Source organism: Hylobates moloch, unplaced genomic scaffold (assembly GCF_009828535.3).
Source record: "Hylobates moloch isolate HMO894 unplaced genomic scaffold, HMol_V3 SCAFFOLD_1, whole genome shotgun sequence".
Taxonomy (NCBI): domain Eukaryota; kingdom Metazoa; phylum Chordata; class Mammalia; order Primates; family Hylobatidae; genus Hylobates; species Hylobates moloch.
In genome coordinates, this window is record NW_026652276.1 from 173804608 (window position 1) to 173824898 (window position 20291).

The window sequence follows — 20291 nt, forward strand, 5'->3', positions numbered from 1 at the left end:
TCTGAAAACCAACTCCTGGATTTATTGATATTTTGAAGGGTATCTTTTAATGTCTCTATCTCCTTCAGTTCCTCTCTGATCTTGGTTATTTCTTGTCTTCTGATAGCTTTGGGGTGTGATTGCTCTTGGTTCTCTAGTTTTTAATTGAGATGTTAAGGTGTTGATTTGAGATCTTCATAGCTTTTTGATGCCGGAATTTAGTGCTATACATTTCCCTCTTAAAACTGCTTTAGCTACATCCCAGAGATTCTGGTACATTGTCTCTTTTTTCTCATTGGTTTCAAGGAACTTTTTGATTTCTGCCTTAATTTCATTATTTACCTGGGAGTCAGTCAGGAGTAGGTTGTTCAATTTCTATGTAGTTGTTTGGTTTTGAGTGAGTTTCTTAATCTTCTGGCATGCAAGCCTGGTTCAACATAACAAATCAGTAAGCATACTAAAGACAAAAAACACATGATTATCTCAACAGACATAGAAAAGGCCTTCAATAAAATTCAACATCCCTTCATGTTAAAAACTCTCAATAAACTAGATATTGGCCAGGCGCGGTGGCTCACGCCTGTAATCCCAGCACTTTGGGAGGCCCAGGTGGGCAGATCACAAGGTTAGGAGATCGAGACCATCCTGGCTAACACAGTAAAACCCCATCTCTACTAAGAAAAATACAAAAAATTAGTTGGGCATGGTGGCGGGTGCCTGTAGTCCCAGCTACTCAGGAGGCTAAGACAGGAGAATGTTGTGAACCCAGGAGGCAGAGCTTGCAGTGAGCAGAGATCGTGCCACTGCACTCCAGCCTGGGCGACAGAGCGAGACTCCATCTAAAAAAAAAAAAAAACTAGGTATTGATGGAACATACCTCAAAATAATAGGAGACACTTATGAGGCCAGCATCATCCTGATACCAAAGCTGGGCAGAGACACAACCAAAAAAGAGAATTTTAGACCAATATCCTTGATGAACATTGTTGCAAAAACTTCAATAAAATACTGGCAAACCAAATCCAGCAGCACATCAAAAAGCTTATCCACCAGGATCAAGTTGGCTTCATCCCTGGGATAAAAGGCTGGTTCAACATACACAAATCAATAAACGTAATCCATCATATAAACAGAACCAAAGACAAAAGCCACATGACTATCTCAATAGATTCAGAAAAGGCCTTTAACAAAATTCAACAGCCCTTCATGCTAAAAACTGTCAATAAACTAGGTATTGGTGGGATGTATCTCAAAATAATAAGAGCTATTTATGACAAACCCATAGCCAATATCATACTGAATGGGCAAAAGCTGGAAGCATTCCCTTTGAAAATTGGCACAAGACAAGGATGCCCTCTCTCTCTACTCCTATCCAACATATTATTGGAAGTTGTGTCTGGGGCAATCAGTCAAGAGAAAGGAATAAAGGGTATTCAAATAGGAAGAGAGGAAGTCAAACTTTCTCTGTTCGCAGATGCCATGATCTTTAGAAAACCTCATCATCTCAGCCCAAAACCTTCTTAAGCTGATAAGCACCTTTGCGAAGTCTCAGGATACAAAATCAGTGTGCAAAAATCACAAGCATTCCTATGCACCAACAATAGATGAGCAGAGAGCCAAATCATGAGTGAACTTCCATTCACAATTGCTAGTAAGAGAATAAAATGCCTAGGAATACAGCTAACAAAGGAAGTGAAGGACCTCTTCAAGGAGAATGTATTGTCTGCTCTCACTCTGCTAATAAAGACATACCCAAGACTAGGTAATTTTTAAAGGAAAGAGGTTTACAGACTCAGAGTTCCACATGGCTGGGGAGGCCTCAATCGTGGCAGGAGGTGAATGAACACCAAAATCGCATAAACATGGTGGCAGGCAAGAAGAGGGGAACTTTCCTTTATAAAATCATCAGCCCATGATTCAATTACCTCCCACTGGGTCCCACCCATGACATGTGGGAATTATGGGAGCTACAATTCAAGATGAGATTTGGGTGGGAACACAGCCAAACCATATCAATCCACCCCTGGCCCCTCCCAAATCTCATGACCTCATATTTCAAAACCAATCATGCATTTCCAAGAGTCCCCCAAAGTCTTAACTCATTTCAGCATTAACTCAAAAGTCCACAGTCAAAGTCTCATCTGAGACAAAGCAAGTCCCTTTGCTTATGAGCCTGTAAAATCAAAAGCACATTAGTTACTTCCTATATACAACGGGGGTACAGGCATTGGTTATACACACCCATTTCAAATGGGAAAAGTAGGCCAAAATGAAGGGGATACAGGACCCACGCAAGTCCAAAATCCAGTAGGGCAGTCAAATCTTAAAGCTCCAAAATGGTCTCCTTTGACTCCATGTCTCACATCCAGGTCAAGCTCATGCAAGAGGTGGGTTCCCATGGTCTTGGGCAGCTCCACCCCTCTGGCTTTGTAGGGTACAGCTCCCCTCCTGGCTGCTTTCATGGGCTGGGTTGAGTGTCTGCAGCTTTTCCAGGTGCACAATGCAAGCTGTAGGCAGATCTACCATCCTCAGGTCTGGAGGATGTTGGCCCTCTTCTCACAGCTCCACTATGCAGTCCCCAGATGGGGAATCTGTGTGGGGGCTCACACTCCACTTTTTTCTTCTATACTGACCTAGCAGAGGTTCTCCATGAGGGCTCCAGGGCTCCACCCCTGCAGCATACCTCTCCCTGGACACCCAGGTGTTTGCATACATCCTCTGAAATCCAGGCTGAGGTTCCCAAACCTCAATTATTGTCTTCTGTGCACATGCAGGCCCAACATCATGTGTAAGTCACCAAGGCTTGGGGCTTGCACCCTCTGAAGCAATGGCCTGAGCTCTACATTGGCCCCTTTTAGCCACAGCTGGGATGCAGGGCACTGAGTCCTGAGACTGCACAAAGCACTGAGGCCCTGGGCCCAGCCCGGGAAACCATTTTTTATCTCCTAGGCCTTCTGAGCTGTGATGGGAGGGGATGTTGTGATGGGAGGGGATTTTGTGAAGGTCTCTGACATGTCCTGGAGATATTTTCCCAATTGTCTTAGCAATTAACATTTGACTCCTCACTCCTTATGCAGATTTATGCAGCCGGCTTGAACTTCTCTTTAGAAAATGGGTTTTTCTTTTTTATCGCATTGTCAGGCTGCAAATTTTCCAAAATTTTTATGCTCTCCTCTTTTAAACATAAGTTCCAATTCCAATACATATCTTTGTGAGTACATAAAACTGAATGCCTTTAACAGCACCCAAGTCACATATTGAACTGCTTAGAAATTTCTTCTGCCAGATACCCTAAATCATCTCTCTCAAGTTCAAAGCTCCACAAATCTCTTGGGCAGGGACAAAATGCTGCCAGTCCCTTTGCTAAAACATAATAAGAGTTGTCTTTGCTCCACTTCCCAACAAGTTCCTCATCTCTATCTGAGACTAATTCAACTTGGACTTCATTGTCCATATCACTATCAGCATTTTGGTCAAAACCATTCAACAAGTTTCTAGGAAGTTCCAAACTTTCCCACATTTTCCTATCTTCTTCTGAGCCCTCCAAACTGTTCCAACCTCTGCCTGTTACCCAGTTCCAAAGTCGCTTCCACATTTTCAGGTATCTTTAGAGCAACACCCCTCTCTACTGGTACCAATTTATTGTATTAGTTCATTTTCACTCTGTTAATAAAGACATAACTGAGACTGGGTAATTATAAAGAAAAAGATGTTGAATGGACTCACAATTCCACATAGCTGGGGCAGCCTCACAATCAAGGCAGAAGGCAAAGAAGGAGCAAAGGCATATCTTACATGGCAGCAGGCAAGAGAACATTCACAGGGGACCTGCCCTTTTATAAAACCTTCAGATCTCATGAGACTTACTCACTATCATGAGAACAGCATGGAAAAGACCTGCCCCCATGATTCAATTACCTCCCATTGAGTCACTTCCATGACACGTGAGAATTATAGAGCTATAATTTAAGATGAGATTTGGGTGGGGACACAGCCAAACCATATCAGAGAACTACAAACCACTGCTCAAGGAAATAAGAGAGAACACAAACAAATGAAAAAACATTCCATGCTCACGGATAGGAAGAATCAGTATCATGAAAATGGCCACACTGCCCAAAGTAATTTATAGATTCAATGCTTTCCCCATTAAATTACCATCGACATTCTTCACAGAATTAGGGAAAACTACTTTAAAATTCATATGGAACCAAAAAAGAGCCCATATAGCCAAGACAGTCCTAAGCAAAAAAAACAAAGGTGGCAGCATCATGCTGCCTGACTTCAAACTATACCACAAGGCTACAGTAACCCAAACAGCATAGTACTGGTACAAAAACAGACACATAGACCAATGGAACAGAATAGAGATCTCAGAAATAAGACCACACATCAACAATCATCTGACCTTTAAGAAACCTGACAAAAACATGCAATGGGGAAAGGAGTCCCTATTTAATAAATGGTGCTGGGAAAACTGGCTAGCCATATGCAGAAAATTAAAATAGGATCCCTTCCTTGTACCATATACAAAAATTAACTCAAGATGGATTAAATACTTTAATGTAAACCCAAAAACTATAAAAACCCTGTAAGAAAAACTAGGCAATACAATTCAGGGCATAGGCATGAGCAAAGATTGTAAGATTAAAACATCAAATGCAATTGCCACAAAAGCAAAAATTGACAAATGGGATCTAATTAAACTAAAGAGATTCTGCACAGCAAAAGAGATTATTCTCAAAGTGAACAACCAACCTATGGAATGGGAGAAAATTTTTGCAATCTGTTCATCTGACAAAGCCAGAATCTACAAGGAACTTAAAGTTATTAATAAACATTATTTAAAAGTCAAGAAACAATAGATGGTGGCAAGGCTTTGGAGAAATAGGAATGCTTTTACACTGTTGGTGAGAATGTAAATTAGATCAACCATTGTGGAAGACAGTGTGGCAATTCCTCAAAGACCTTGAACCAGTAATACCATTTGACCCAGCAATCTCATTACTGGGTATATATCCAAAGGAATGTAAATCGTTCTGTCCGTTGCAACACTATTCACTATAGCAAAGACATGGAACCAACCCAAATGCCCATCAATGATAGACTGGATAAAAAAAATGTGGTACATATACACCACGGAATACTATGCAGCCAAAAAATGGAACGAGATCATGTCCTTTGCAGGGACATCGTTGGAGCTGAAAGCCATTATCCTCAGCAAACTAACACAGGAACAGGAAACCAAACACCACCTGTTCTCAGTCATAAGTGGGAGCTGAACAATGAGAACACATGGACACAGAGAGGAGACCAACACACACTGGGGCCTGTCAGGGGTGCAGGGGGAGGGAGAACACCAGGATCAATAGCTAATGCATGTGGGGCTTAATACCTAGATGATGCGTTGATAGGTGCAGCAAACCACCATGGCACATGTTTACCTGTGCAAGAAACCTGTATGTTCTGCACTTGTATCCTGGAACATAAAATAAAATTAAAATAAAATAAAATAAAATAAAATAAAATAAAATAAAATAAAATAAAAAATAACCTAGACCAATGGCTCTTAACTTATCCTCCTATACTTCGGTTCTGTATGTGTCAACCCCACTCTAAAAGTAAAAGAGAAATAATCATCTTTTCCAAAGTGGCTTGTTAAAGTAATACATTAAAGTGTCTTAATTTTTAAAAAAAGGTACATTTGAGAAACTTTTGTTACTTTACTTATTGTGTGCTAGGAAGAATGAATGGACAAGTAGTAGGTTAATATTAATGGCAATCTTAGACTATCTAATCATACCTGGTCCAGCAGCTTTGTGTGTATGAATATGATTTTGTAATTGGTAGTTGAGATGTTATTTTGTAAATTTAAGTTATGGTCAACTCTGTGCTAGTAAAATTGTTTTTTTTTTTTTAAAGACAAAAGAGAATGAAATCTTTGAATATTCTGGAATGTTATTACTATAACTTGGAGGACTCTGCCACGTTAACAAATTCTAATATACTTTAGGCAGTGGAATGAATCCTTTGATTATCATAGTTTGGAGTGTAGGTACAGTAGCCCCAGGAACCATGCTAGGGGTTCAGGGAAGAAACAGACTGACTAGCTAACCTTGCCTGCTGATGTCACATAAAGTGATAAGGAGTATTGTGGACCCCTGCTAAGTGTTTTTGGTAAGAGGCAGGTGAAAATGGTGACTAGTTTTCAAGTTCTTTAGCCATCCTTCTCAATGCCTGCTCCTCAGAGTATAACATCAGCATCCTTAATCTTTAGGATGTATGCTCATTGTTCAGGCATTATGAAAATTTTGCTATGTTTCTGTGAAGGCTTACTAAACTCAGCTTTAGGATAGCTTCCCATACTCTCATGTTCCATTGGATAACAGTATAATCGTTTAAAGTTCTTTAGAGAACATTCCTCTATTTCAGTATGTGATTGCTATCCTGGTGAGTACAGCAATCTGATAGCTTTTCTGAACCTAATGAAAACAGTTCCTTTCTGTATGTTGACTTCTCAGTGTCCTGCTCAGGATAAGTAATAGCACAAAGGTATACAGAAGTGGAAAAAAAACATGTTTTTAACTCTACTATGACAAAGTTTCCAGAGATTAGAAACCTTTAGAAGACTATGTTCTTGTTGGGATAATACAAGCTATCTTGAAAGGGACATAGATAAGGTAAACTGATTTTTAAACAGGATTTTAGTTACATTTAAAAAAATACTTAGAATATTTTTTTCCAATCTCCAGATATCTTTGCAAGTGATATCCCTGTAAATATACCACAGTATCCAAAAAAGTCTGGAAACATCAAGGAAATAGTATATTTACTGTACTTTTTTCTGACTAGCAAGGTGGTACGATCCATTTCTTTCATACTTCATTGGGGATCATTACTTCTTTCTGCCTCACAGGATGTATAAATGACTCATAATAAATTAAGGATTATTAAATAATAATGACAATAATAATAGCCACTATAATGATAATAGTAAAAATAGCAAGCAGCAGCAGCAGCAGCAGAAAGCACAAGCCTAAGTGGAAAATTAGGTTTCCTAGAGGCTCCTGTTCTCCACTGCATGACCTTAAAATGGGAATCATTTCTCAAGCCTCTAAGACACCAAAGCACAGATGCACGGTGCATAAACAAATAAGTGACCACATTAGTGGTGCCCTTTGGGGGTTTAAAATTTTATTCTTATGACCCCAGGAAGTTGACCAGAGAGAAAGGGGAAGAAAGAAGTACAGGATATTTATCTTTACATTTTGGAAATGCTTTTGATCAGCAGAGCTGGAACAAGTTTCTGTGCTTTTGTGGGAACTACAAATGTTCCAGGGGAGGAAGCAAGATCAAGAGCAGTTTGCTCTTTCAGGGACTTCAAAGCCCATTCATCTAAAGATGTGGCCATTACCATTTTGGCTTCCTCACTGTGCCTCGGATGGCCTGTACTTTTCAAGAGGAGAGCCTTGCTGGGTTGGGGCCAGCTAAAACGTTATTCCTTGGAGTGCAGTGTCCCAGAAAATCTGCCCTTCCTGGCCTGTGCTCTGTGATTATAGTCCCAACCAGGAGTGAACCTTGTTCCTATTGGATGAATCAGACACAGAGGTGAGTAGGGTGGCAAGGCTGGACTACCCATTTTCTGCCTCTTCTCCTCTTCCAGGTGTAGAGAATTGTAAACATAAGAAGAAGGCTGGACTGTCTCCACCAGGCTCTAGGTCTCTGATCCCAGTAGTCTGTCTCTTAACTGGTAGCAAAAAAAAAAACGCAACCAACCAACGAACTAAGCCAACCAAGCAAATAAATAAAAAAGAAAACTGTCTTAGCTTAGCTGTACATACTATTCAGTTCTGTTATGATGAATCTATCAGTAACAGGGAATTGTCCTCTTCACATATAAGTGAAGCCCTGGGAGTAAGATTTCTTCAGGGATCCTAGATCTTTTCTGGGTGTAAGATACATAGTAATTTCCCAATCCAAACCAAAGCAGAACAAAAATCCTGGGGCAACACCCTAACATCGTAAACCATAATAATCATGTTTTTATACTTTATAATTGTTTTTGGTGATTAAAAGTCTGTGTAAGCTCTACAAAGCAGGGACTGCATCTGCCTTGTTTACTGTTGGGTCCTCAGGTCCTAGCATGACATCTAAACGTATCTGTGGAATGAATGACTAAATCAGGACCTTGGCAGTTTACTCTGTCACCTATTCATTATGTGAACTTGGATTAATTTTCTTTTGTGTCAAGTTCTCAATTTCTCCATTCTCGAACAGTTTAGCCTAACCCTAAGAATTGCAGAGAGGAATGGCATAAATGTTATTCCCAAGATAGTGCCTACATGACATTGGATGTGTCTTGGGGCACTTCTGGCAGTTACGTTTAGCAAATGGAAGCTCTTTCTTTTTTCCTTCAAATTGGGTATACTCCAGTTACCACATCACCCTGACAGTTGAGTTCACTTTTGTGTGCTTCAGTAAGTGAAGATAATAATGCTGACATCCTGAATTTTCACCTCTGTCAAGTGAGAAGTAGGGGCAAGCTCATCTTTGAGGAAGGCCTTTTGTAACTCTACGATTTTATTCTATTTGACTTTCTGGAACTGGTCTCCGGATAAAAAGTGAGAGAGAGTGTACTGTACTGTGAACACAATCACAGTGATATTCTATTTCTTTAGATGTTTCATAGACCTCTCTACTTCCTTTTTCTTAACCGTATTGCATAGTTTAAGCTTTCTTTTACATCATAAATTCTGAAATTTTACTCAAAGTAAGTTTGAAAATTCACATGACACCAAACATAATTCTCATTTAAATATTTACTTGAGGATTCTGGATGACATGACTCTTACACATGGAAATAATTTTACTGAACAATTAAAAAATGATTTGAAACTTTATTTATTTTTAAATATACTAAGGTTTGGAATCCAAGGCTCAGCGTTCAAAGTTTGGGTGTTTGATGAAGCACCTTTGTGTCAACTGAAAAAGTAGACCAGGAGCATTAAAGGTATCTTAAAAAGAAATAAAAAAAGAAAACATACTATAAACCTATTGATTATCTTTCATTCCTTCAATAGCATTTCATTAATGTTTAGAATGGATCAGAAACTGTGGTAGATGTTTGGGATCAAATACATAAATTTCCCAGAGTCCTTGTGCACATACAAAAGCAGCACTGGGTCAGGTGACATGAATTTCACCTCGCCCCTGTTACTAACAAGCTAACAGTCCTGGTCCCTGTTACTAACCAGCTGACTGACCTTGGGCAAATCACTTTCAATTCTTGGGATTCATCTATAAAACAGTGATGGGTCTCTTCCAGCCTTAATGATATTTGGTTACATTTATCTCAAATGAAATGATAGAATATAACTAAAAGAGAGTACTTAGGTAAAAGCAAGCCACTCTAGAAGTCATACACTTTCCTTTCTTGACATTCGTTAATGAACAAAATTTATATATTAAAATTTTCCAAAGCAATCATATTATAAATCGATTTCTTGCTTTTATAATTTCTCATTCCTTTGGTAAACATTTACATAATGTCTGCTCTATGCCAGAAACCATGCTGAGTATTTGAGATCAGAGATGAAATATATGTACTATGCCTTGAAAGAGCCCACAAGCTAGTAATAAAGGTAGAGAAGAAAACGTAAGTTTGGGTGTTAAGTGCTATTCATAATCAACACTTACTGAACACCTGTTATGCTTGGGATGCATTCGTGAACAAAGTTGATAATGATTTCTGTTTTTGTGGAGCTTATATTCTAGTGTGAGGATCAAACAATAAAGAATAAATATGAAAGTAATAGATGATGTAGTATGACGGAAGGGGAAAATGTCATGGGGTAAAAAAACAAAAGGTAGAACGGGTTACAAGGCAAATAGGGGCATCTGTAGTGGGGGTTGGGGGTAATGCATTGCATTGTTAAGAATGGCCAGAGTAGGTCTCCTTGAGAAGATAACATTTACGTGAATACTGGAAAGAAGTAGGGAATGGATTAACCACAGATATATCTGGGTTAGGGGCAATATAGGCAGAGAGAAGTGGCAGTGGAAAAGCCCTAATGTTGGAAACAAGGGTGGCTGGAGTGAAGTGAGAAAGAAGGAGAGTAAAAGGTGAGGACAGGAGAGCAGTCAGGACAGGTAGGGGCAGAGCAGTGGGGGTGGTGTGCAGGACATTGCAAGGATGTTGACTTTCACTATGAGTGAAACAAGGGACCTCAAGTGGTTCTGAGTAGAGGAAGGACTTTGACTTAGATTTTAAAACGACATGCTGGCTATCATGTAGAGAATAGATTGTGGAGGCTAGGTTGGAAGTAGGCAAGAATAAATCAACTAGGAGGCTATCACAGAAATATAAGCTAGAGATGGTGGTGTGGACCAGGGTGGTAGCAGTTGAGAAGATGATAAGTCATCAGCTTCTGGATCTATTTTGAAGGTAGAGCCAACAAGAGATTTTGGTGTATTGGATATAAAGTATGAAGGAAGGCAAAATCCCGGATTGATATGGGCATAAGAAAGGGTGTTTATCTTAGTTTGGGAAGTATAGGAATGATTCCTAAAGCAACTATCAATTAAATTGAATCTCGAAGAGACACAGGAATAACTGAAGATGCCAGATAAGGCAGGTGGGGGTGGGGAGAGAGTCTTCTAGATAAAGAAATAGCATTCACAGGAAGTATGCAGGCAAAAATAGAGGCATGGCATGTTTGGGGAACTGCAAGTAGTGTTAACGGAAGGAAGAGTGAATGTGCAGTGTACAGCAGGAGATGAGCCTAGAGACCTGGGCAGTGGTTAGCTCCTGTGCCAGGAGAGATTACTATTTAGAAGAATCTTTAGCAAGGCATAGCTCTAAAAATCTGTTTTGCAAAAGGAATATTTAAACTGGGTTAGCTTCAAACAAGATCCATGTTGACCAATGCTGGAATTAGCTAGTGGGAACACATCTGAGTACCAGGGAGTATTTTAATCTATTTTTAAATTCACAGGAGGCCTAGTTTTTTAATCCTATAACGATGAGAGCTATTGGGGAATTGGCTAAAAGTGTCCCTTGTCAGAAGAATCTTGGAGTAAATGTATTGAGTACATGCAAATGGCCAGAAGAAGACTTTTTTTTCAGCCTAATTAAACAGATTGTTTAGTGTCTGCTAAGTGTGTACTATTGTGCCTGGTTTATTGCCACAATATTCAAGTTAGAAAAAACAAAGATAATGTTTCAGAAAAAAAGTAAAACAAATCTGCTTTTCAATAGCTAGGAAAAAAATATTCCATAGTGCATCTCAAGCTTAAAGCAGTAATAATGCATACATATTTATAATCTTTTACCTAGCTCTAAGTTAAAAATATACATAGATTTAGTCATATACAGGTTACTGTAAACTGAAATCTGCATTTTATTACTATAGTTAGTTCTTTGACTTATTTTTTAAATGTACTAGTTAGCTAACTTAGCATTTTGGTATCCTCCCTTAGTAATGTATTTTCTTGTCCAATTCTCACTGCTAAGAATATTTACCTTGTGGCTGGTCTAAATTCCCTCTCTTTTATGTAGTTTAAATCTGTTTTTCACCCTCCTACTCTCTTCAGAGATGGAGAATGACTGGTAATGTCTGACAAATTGAGAAGGCTAAAATAGCACTTTGTGGTCAGGTTTGCACAGCCAAACTGAATGGGAGACTTGAAACGAGTAATTGAACAAGACAGACAAAAAGAGGATACTTTTGTTTTGTTTATCCAAATAATGGGCTTATTTCTTTACTTTTCTTTGCCTTTTAAGACCCAAGAAGTCACTGGAATGAAGGAACATGTTTTGGTTCCATAAAACACCTTGCGAAGGCTCTCTGAATTCTAAGAGTTCATTTTATTTTAGCTGTTGATAAATGAATATATTTGTATATTTGCATGCTAAAAAGTAAGAAAGGAACTAGAATAACAAAGTTAATTAATATATGTGGTGAGTAAAGATAAATAATACCCTGAAGGGTAGTCTGATGGGGAGTATGTGCTGAATTCTTATTCATCTTTAAGAATTAAGTGCATTGCAGATGCCTTTTACGAATACCTGAGAGTTAATTTATTTTTAGAGTAAAGATATTCTTTTTTTACTGACTCCAAGGTCCATTCTCAATTTTTAGAGATGTCAACAGGAACTAACCTGGGATTTTGAAGATGAATGCTGATTTATTACTCTTTTTATTTATTTATTTTTGTTATTGCTATATGAAATACACTCATGGGAATACAGGGCACAGAAAAAGTTTAATCTTTACCACTTTTAGTAGTCATTCTAATGATAAGAAGTGGTAGCCATCAGATTAATTGGAGGAATTACTGACATAATTGATTTTGACTACTTTTGGCCCTCTCTGGGGAAAGTAAAGCAGTTAATTTTTGTGCTTATTTTCAAGGCTGCTTTGCAGGTAAGAATTATGGAATAGAAGTCAATGGTCATGAGGTCTTTTTTCATTACTACCTGTGATTTCATAGATCACTTGACTTCTGAGTGACCACTTATAAGGGGAGATGTGAGAACTGTCATTTGCGCCAATGGTAGTACGATTTGAGCATATAAACTTTCAGGTCTTGGATGATACTTCCGTGGAAGCAGACTAGACATTGTGCAGACTGGAACGATGCCTGAGTGGCATGAGAGGTATTAGTAATTTAGGTTGATGAAAGCATGTTATCACTGTAATGTTTTTGACATCAAAATCTTTGTGCCCCCAAATATTACTTACTATTTTGTGATTTGGGATTAAGCTATAGTACCCAGAACAAGTGCCTTAATAAGCAGATATCCCATGTACCCAAGTAGAGAATGTAGACCTAAAGATTTTGTGCTTTTTATGTAGTAATGCATTCAATGCAATACTATAGTTAGAGAAATATTTAGACTGTATTTAAAAATAAATAAAGAGGCAGCAAAAGTCACTTTGAATACACCTTTGTATGGTATTCATTACTGTATCAGAATGACTTCCATTAGTCTTCAACCTGCTTATAGTCAAGCTCCCAGAAAAAGAGTTTCATTTCATAACATATTTTGAGAAAATCCCCAACTATTAATAATATATAAACGTTTTGGTATAGCAGAAAAATAAACGGAATGCCTAGAAATCACCATGGTCTGGGTATCTTTTCTGTTTTGCCCTTAATTAGGCTCTGGGAGAACAGTGACTTTTTTTTTTTTTTTTTCTCTCTCTCTCTCTCACCCACTGTGAAAGTTATGAGATTCTTTTGCTCAAATCACCCACAAAGAAGGCTTGGAAGTTCATGTTCCCTAGAGAGTTGCCAATTCTGCTAAAGAAGATTAAGTGCCTATATCACACATGCCATAATCCTGCAGCCAACAACAACAAAGAGCTCAAATCTAGCCTGGCCCTAATCTAGGGAGCTGCCACAGTGGGCTGTCAGCCCTGCCTGAGGCCCCTTTCATTGCCGTGTCGTGTACCAGCCGAGATGTTCATTCAGAAATGAGTAAGAATATTAGAGAACCATCCTATTGCATCCTGGAATATTTGGTTAACAGTTTGAACCCTTTTTATGGCTCTGAAACAATTATTTCTGAGTTGGGCACAGAGGCATTTGATTCTATTTGATTTCACCTGTTTGCACCTGAGAAGATGTTTAAAGGCTCTTGGCTTACCCGTGAAGTTGATTTTCAGCAAGTAATCCTTGTACAACTTCTTCCCATCCAGGATCTTCATAGCATCACAAAGCTTGGTAGTGTTGGGACAGAGGGTGCGCTGCATTTTGTGCAAAGCGTGGGCCATGGCATACACCGCGTTCACTACAAACATGATCTTGGACTCCTGCTCGTAGTTGCTGCTGTCGATGGCCAGGTGCTTGTCGCAGACGCGCCTGTGGTTGCGCTTGTTCTGGAGGCTGCACTGAAACTTTTGCTCCCAGAAGTCCCGGAACCAGGGGTTGCGGTGGTTGTTGTAGGGGTTGAGGCTCTGGAAGTAGCGGTCGAACTGGCGGACAGGCTGGGAGGCCAGCTCCAGGGTGATGGCGCCGTAGGCCACATGCTCGCTGCCCTTGATGATGCTCTCCTGTGCGCCCCAGCCGTCGCTGGCCACCCAGGTGAAGGAGGCGTTGGCGCGGCTGGCCGCGGCAATGAGCTCCCGCGAGTCGTCGCTGCGCATGAAGAGGACCACGACGCGCGCGTTGGGCTTCTGCAACAGTTCTCGGATCACGCTGTCGTAGGACTTGCGGATGTTGGAGCGGCCCACCTTCTCCGCCGTAGCGATGCAGATGTTGCGCTGGCGGGCTTCCTGCTCGAAGGCCTCGATCCCTGTCTCTCCGTAGTCACCCTCGGAGGCCACTGTGGACACGTAGGTCCAGTTGAAGAAGCGCAAGATCTCAGCCATGGCTTTGGCCTGGTAGAAGTCGGGGGGCACGGTCCTGGCAAAGTAATCATAGCGCGACTTGTCACTGAGTTTGGCACTGGTGGATGCGTAGCTGATCTGAGGGATCTGGAAGAGCCGCAGCAGGTTTGCCACCTGGGGGAGGAAGAAGAAGGACTTTTGTTAGAAACCCAGAGGTAAGTGACTGGACGTGAAAATGAATAATAGCATCCACACCTTTTACTGGCTTCCTTTTCCCCTCTACTCTAGATGGCTACATTTTTATGATAGTTCTTTTTTTTTTTTTCTTTGAGACAGAGTCTCGCTCTGTCACCCAGGCTGGAGTGCAGTGGCGCAATCTCGGCTCACTGCAAGCTCCGCCTCCCGGGTTCACGCCATTCTCCTGCCTCTCAGCCTCTCCGAGTAGCTGGGACTACAGGCGCCCGCCACCACGCCCGGCTAATTTTTTTTTTGTATTTTTAGTAGAGACGGGGTTTCACCGTGGTCTCGATCTCCTGACCTCGTGATCCATCCGCCTCGGCCTCCCAAAGTGCTGGGATTACAAGCGTGAGCCACTGCGCCCGGCCTTTCTGATAGTTCTTGAGATGAATACCAGATACTTCCTTGGATACTGTATTTTGGACACTAGGAAGCAGGTCTCACACAGGTAGTGGTGCTTCAGGAAAGGGCAGAGTAGAGAAATGACAGGCGCACCACACTCTCTTCTATACTCTGTGCTAGACTCTAGACTAGGATAAACCCTGTCCATGGGCTCTCAGGTTGCTTTAAGTTTCTGGGGTCCTGCTATAGCTCAAGCAATGAACTACAGTGAATTGGCCAAACTCAGTTTTTGACTGCACTTGAGTAGAAAGAGCAAGGGTGTTGTCTAATTCTCACTTCCCCCTCGTTTGCTAAAAACGGCAGTCTCTGAAAGAGTTTAATTTGGGAACTGCATGCCACATGGGCAGTCTAGATTAGACATTTATCATCTAGGTTAAGCAAAAAAAAAAAAAAAAAAAAAAAAAAATCAATTCTGTTTAGTCCACCACCAACATTTTAGGCATACACTTTTCTAAACTCCTGAAAATCTTGACCAATATTTTCTTTACTTTCTTTTTCTTTTTAAAATATTTTTCTGCTTGGACAATGTGAAAAGAAATAATATATAATTATATTCTTATGTCATTTTTGATTAAAAAAACAACTAAAAAGGTATAGAGGACCTTGTCAAGAGCAGCCCACCTACTTCCAAGTATTTAAACCTAAATCTGAATCAAATATTTAAATTTTTTATAATTGACCTATCAACAATATTTATTGTTTTTATGTATTGTAGAATAAAAGGGAAAGTGACATTTGTTTATTGAGGAGCGTTTTATGCAAAGAGTATTTGCAGAGATATATATTTACAAATATCTAAACAGATTATATGCATATTGAATAATAAGGTTTTAAAAATAATTTCTCCTGGCTACCTCACATAGGAGAGTTCTTTCTCTATACTGACTGAAGTTAAATTATGTAACATACTAAGTGGATTTTAATCAGAAATGACATTGAATATTACAGTATGCTCTATCTACATTGGCATTAATATTAGTACTTTGAAGTTTTTCCTTTTGGAAATTGTGGTTTCACGTTTATATTTGACGTGTAGGAAGCACAGCTTGAAATAGGCAGCTGTTAGCAAAGAGCACGAGCAACATAAAACAACTGACATCTGAGCCCCGATTAATCATAATTTCATCTGGCAAGAGAAACCAACAGCCAAGTTCATACACAGCTACACAGCATGTTCTTGGGTATCTGGCCTGCTATTAAAATCAACACTAGATATAGCCCAGAGCTATCAAAAATATCTTCTATATCTTTTCCAATCCTGCTACCTCTCAACCACAAATAAAACAGCTAGAAATCCGGGGCTTAACACCCAATGTGATGCAAAATTAAAACCCCAAATCTTTCTTGCATTTAGTATTCTTGAATCCGGGGGAATGGAGGTGAATGCGTGGATGAAGGGGTAAAGGCTAATATATTATTTATTTCTTCTCTTCTCAGGACTAGGAGACTCTGGACAAAATGGCCTATACTGACTTATGTAGGCATAGCAATATTGCTTCACTCAGCCTGACTGAAATGGCAGGTGTCGCCAAACAGGTACTGTCTTACTTCTAGAATGAGTGCCTGGCTTCCATTGGATTTATGTACCACTATGGAAGGCTTGGTGATAGGAGCCCTGTCTGTGCATAGCTTGACTTTGTTAAGAGGTTTCTGGCTAGCACTGGAGAGGCCATCTCTTCTTGATACAATGATTTTGTCATCTTCAAGTTATATTAATCAGGACCTGAACCCCTCAGGGAGACAGAGAATGAAAGGACCTAAAAAATATCTGGACATTATTTTCTGGCAGCGAAGAATCACAGTGAAACGATCCTAAACCACTAAATTTCCTCTCTCATAGGGATAGGAGTAATGAGAAGCTGCTCAAGAAAAAAAAAAAAACAAGTTCTTGTTTTTCAATTATAGGCTTCATGTCTAACTCTCTGGGATATACGAGAATAATTTACAATCAAGGCAGGCTTTGCAAGAGAATGAACTAGCCATAGAATAACAGCAATGTGGAAAAGATTCTCTGCATTGGAAAGGGGCAAAATGAGCTGTAACTCTGGGGAAGGCTGTGGGCTAGAATAAAACAGCAACTATTGCCAACATTTTAGGAATAATTTTATGTTCCTCTGTGTGTGTTTAATGAGGAGACTACAACTAACTCTAGAAAAAGGAGGCACGTTTGGTGAGTTGAAACATGAGATTGGAACACAGTAAGTATTATCTCAATTGTATCACCTATATATTGAATAGCATGGGGTGATAATATAGTCAAACTTAGGATATTCAGAGTTACATTAGAAACACATGTAATACAAATGAATCATGGAGTGAAGTGCTGAAGTGATTTTATCACAGTGAGCTGCTCCTTTTAAAATTCGTTTCTTTAGATTATAAGGGTTAAAAATGCTTAAAAGTAAACACCATGGGAGGCAATAGATTATAAGTCTCTCTCCTTTCTCTTTCTTATCCACCCCAGCCTTATTTGTACAGAAGAATGTTAATTTGGTTTATTCATTTAAAAAATGTGTTTGTTCTGTTGTAAAACCAAGTACCAATGTACTGGGTATGTACACACACACACAAACATATTTTGCTCTTTTGATAGTCACAATAACTTTTAATAGTGGATATTATTATCTCTATTTTAGATATGCAAAAACAGTTGTTCTAGGTGAAGAAACTTGTTCATAGCCATATGGTTAGAATGTGTGGGTGAAATCAAGGTGTAAAACCAGGTGTTTTAACTTCAAGGACTATGGCTATCCCCTCACAGCTTCCTCTCTACCTTCTACTGTGTGACTATAAACCTGAGCCTTTAAACACAGAAAGGCATCCAGGTAGAAAGAACAAGAGGAACAGAAGCAATATTATGGTATACACCATAGACTGCCTAGTTGCTGTTAGCAGGAACCTTCCTTTTAACATAAATTTAAAACTAGGGTTGGGGAATATCCAGGTCGTTGTTAACTGGGTTCCTGTCTCATTTGTCTAAAAGCTTGGTTCTGGAATATTCTTGATTTACTTTACTGGCCATATGGTTTCTCTGAGAAAGCATAAAGAAATAAAGGAACTCCTACACTGGACATCATTTTGAATGATAAAAGAAAAATGGTTTTAGAATGGAGAAGTAATGTAAAATTTTGGAAGAAAGTTACCCAATTATGTTATTATTAGATAGAGTGGAGGAAGGAAAAACAGGATGTAGTTATATATGCTTTGGAAAAAGAATACTTTAAAAGAGATATGCTTCACATAAATTAAGACTCTAAAATGGAATACAGGAGGACTTAAAAAATAATTCATACAATACAGAATAGTCTCAACAAGAAAGAGAAGATGAAAACTCTAAAGAATCCACCGGATGCTAGGCTGCATTTGGGGGATTTTGGTGTTAGAAGAACTAGCAAGACAGAATGGGTGCTGTCTGTATGTATGTTGGGGGCATCCCCATATACAACATAAAAGATTGACATGAGCCTGTAAAAATAAGGGACGCTAAAGCACAGAATGTGAAAATGCATCAAAGTGATTTTTGTCATTGCTATTGTTTTGATTCGAAATTATGTTTCAGAAGAAGATGTGGCAGGAAGACATAGAATCATCAAATGGGAAAGTTGGTTCTATATGAATAAAAGAAAGACGCTGCTCCATCCCTCTTGCTTTCTCATTCTCTCCATTGAGAATGGTTTCTAACATGGAAATGGCAGTACAAATAATATGAAAAGGTTACCATGCTCAAAAGTAGGAGAGAATACAAAAAAACCCAAAAAAACCCATAATCAGATGAATGGAGTTTGTCCCCAGTAATGAATTCTGGAAGAAACTGCAGATTACGTTATGAAATCACTATCAATAATCCTTGAAAAACACATAATGGGAGGACTCCCAGAGGGTGAAAGGGGAGGAGGAAGGACAAATTCGGGATATATAAATCAAGAAGAAATATAAATAAATAAGCATGATGTGCTTTGGTAATCTTCTAGAACAAAGTTTGCTAACAGAGAGCATGGAAACACTTAGAACTGAATGAAGAAAGTACTAGGAATCAGCGTGGGTTTAATAAGAGTGAATTTTACCAGGGGGCCATCTTTTCAACATTATATAAGGAAGAGTTGCAGCCTGGAGCACCATGACTTTAATAAGTTATTGGTGACATTACTTGGACTCTTGTGGAAAAGATAAAGTGATAGGAGTTGGATAATACAGTTAAACGTACTCAAAGACAGCAGCTTGGAAGAAAGTCTTGTATTTCTTCCAAGTCTTTATATAAGTCTTACATAAAGTCTTATATTTCTTATATTTATAGTGGCCAAATAAAATTAAATTTGTATTAATGCCAATGAAAAAAATATAAATAAGCAATAAGATCATTACATTGTAGAGATGAAAGAAACCATGAAGATGATCTAAACCTTTTGTTTTATAGGTGAGGAAACAGGAGCTCACAGGGTGAAGTGATTTTTCAAAATTTAGACAACTAATAGGCAGAAATACTAAGAATAGAGCTTAGTCTCTTGATTTTCTCAAAGGACTAGGCTCCCTCTCTGGAAACAAGGTGATATTATATAGGAAGAGATGTAAATTGCTGAGTTTAAGTTAAAATTACACAGGTAAAGAAAGAAGAAAAAACTAGAAAAAAATGAAATTATAAATGCAAAATTCAATATTGCAGTTCAGCAAGTGCCAGAAATCTAAGGGTGGCTAAAGTCAAAGAAGGATTATTAAGTGGTTTATCCTGTTTAGATTCCAATTCAGAATTCCTCAAAAGTGGACAAAGAGCTATTTCAGTTTTCCTATTCTCTAAGTTACTGTTTTCAGACTACCTTTTTTTGGGTAAGGCTTTTTTGGGGAAGCCTTTTAAAGATCCCTAGTATTTTCAATAGTACTAATATTTTTGTGCCAGCTACTGTTCTAATTGTTGCAGATGTATTTTCTCATTTAATCCTCATGGCGTTCTTATGATGTAGATACTACCATTATCCCATTTTATAGCTTGAGAAACTAAGGTCCGGGTACTGTTGTGGGGTGGGGGGTGGGGGGGGGCGGGGACAGCATTAGGAGATATACCTAATGCTAAATGACGAGCTAATGGGTGCAGGAAATCAACATGGCACATGGATACATATGTAACAAACCTGCACATTGTGCACATGTACCCTAAAACCTAAAGTATAATAAAAAAAAACTAATTAAAAATTAAGGAGCCACACGTGGCTATTAGCCACTCTATTGGACAGTGCAGTGCGTTCTTAGTACTACCCATCATATCTAGTCCTATTAAAGTCATACTGTTGCAGCCCAAGGGGACCCTACTTAAGGGCAGTATGTGACTTTGCTTGGGCAATAAAACTT

The 20291-nt window shown here is 39.1% G+C and overlaps 1 protein-coding gene across 5 annotated transcripts in view; it reads right to left on the reverse strand.

Moving 5' to 3' along the window:
- The window catches only part of GRM3 (glutamate metabotropic receptor 3), a 220332-nt gene that overhangs the window by 55456 nt on the left and 144585 nt on the right, over positions 1-20291 (reverse strand). For 4 of the 5 annotated variants that reach the window (XM_058425192.1, XM_032761196.2, XM_032761195.2 and 1 more), the window contains one exon: positions 13631-14486. In XM_058425192.1, the coding sequence (XP_058281175.1) occupies positions 13631-14486 (856 nt within the window). Of the gene's footprint in view, positions 1-7209; positions 7727-13630; positions 14487-20291 lie in introns of those variants that run through there. The other variant, XM_058425199.1, reaches the window with a different exon arrangement.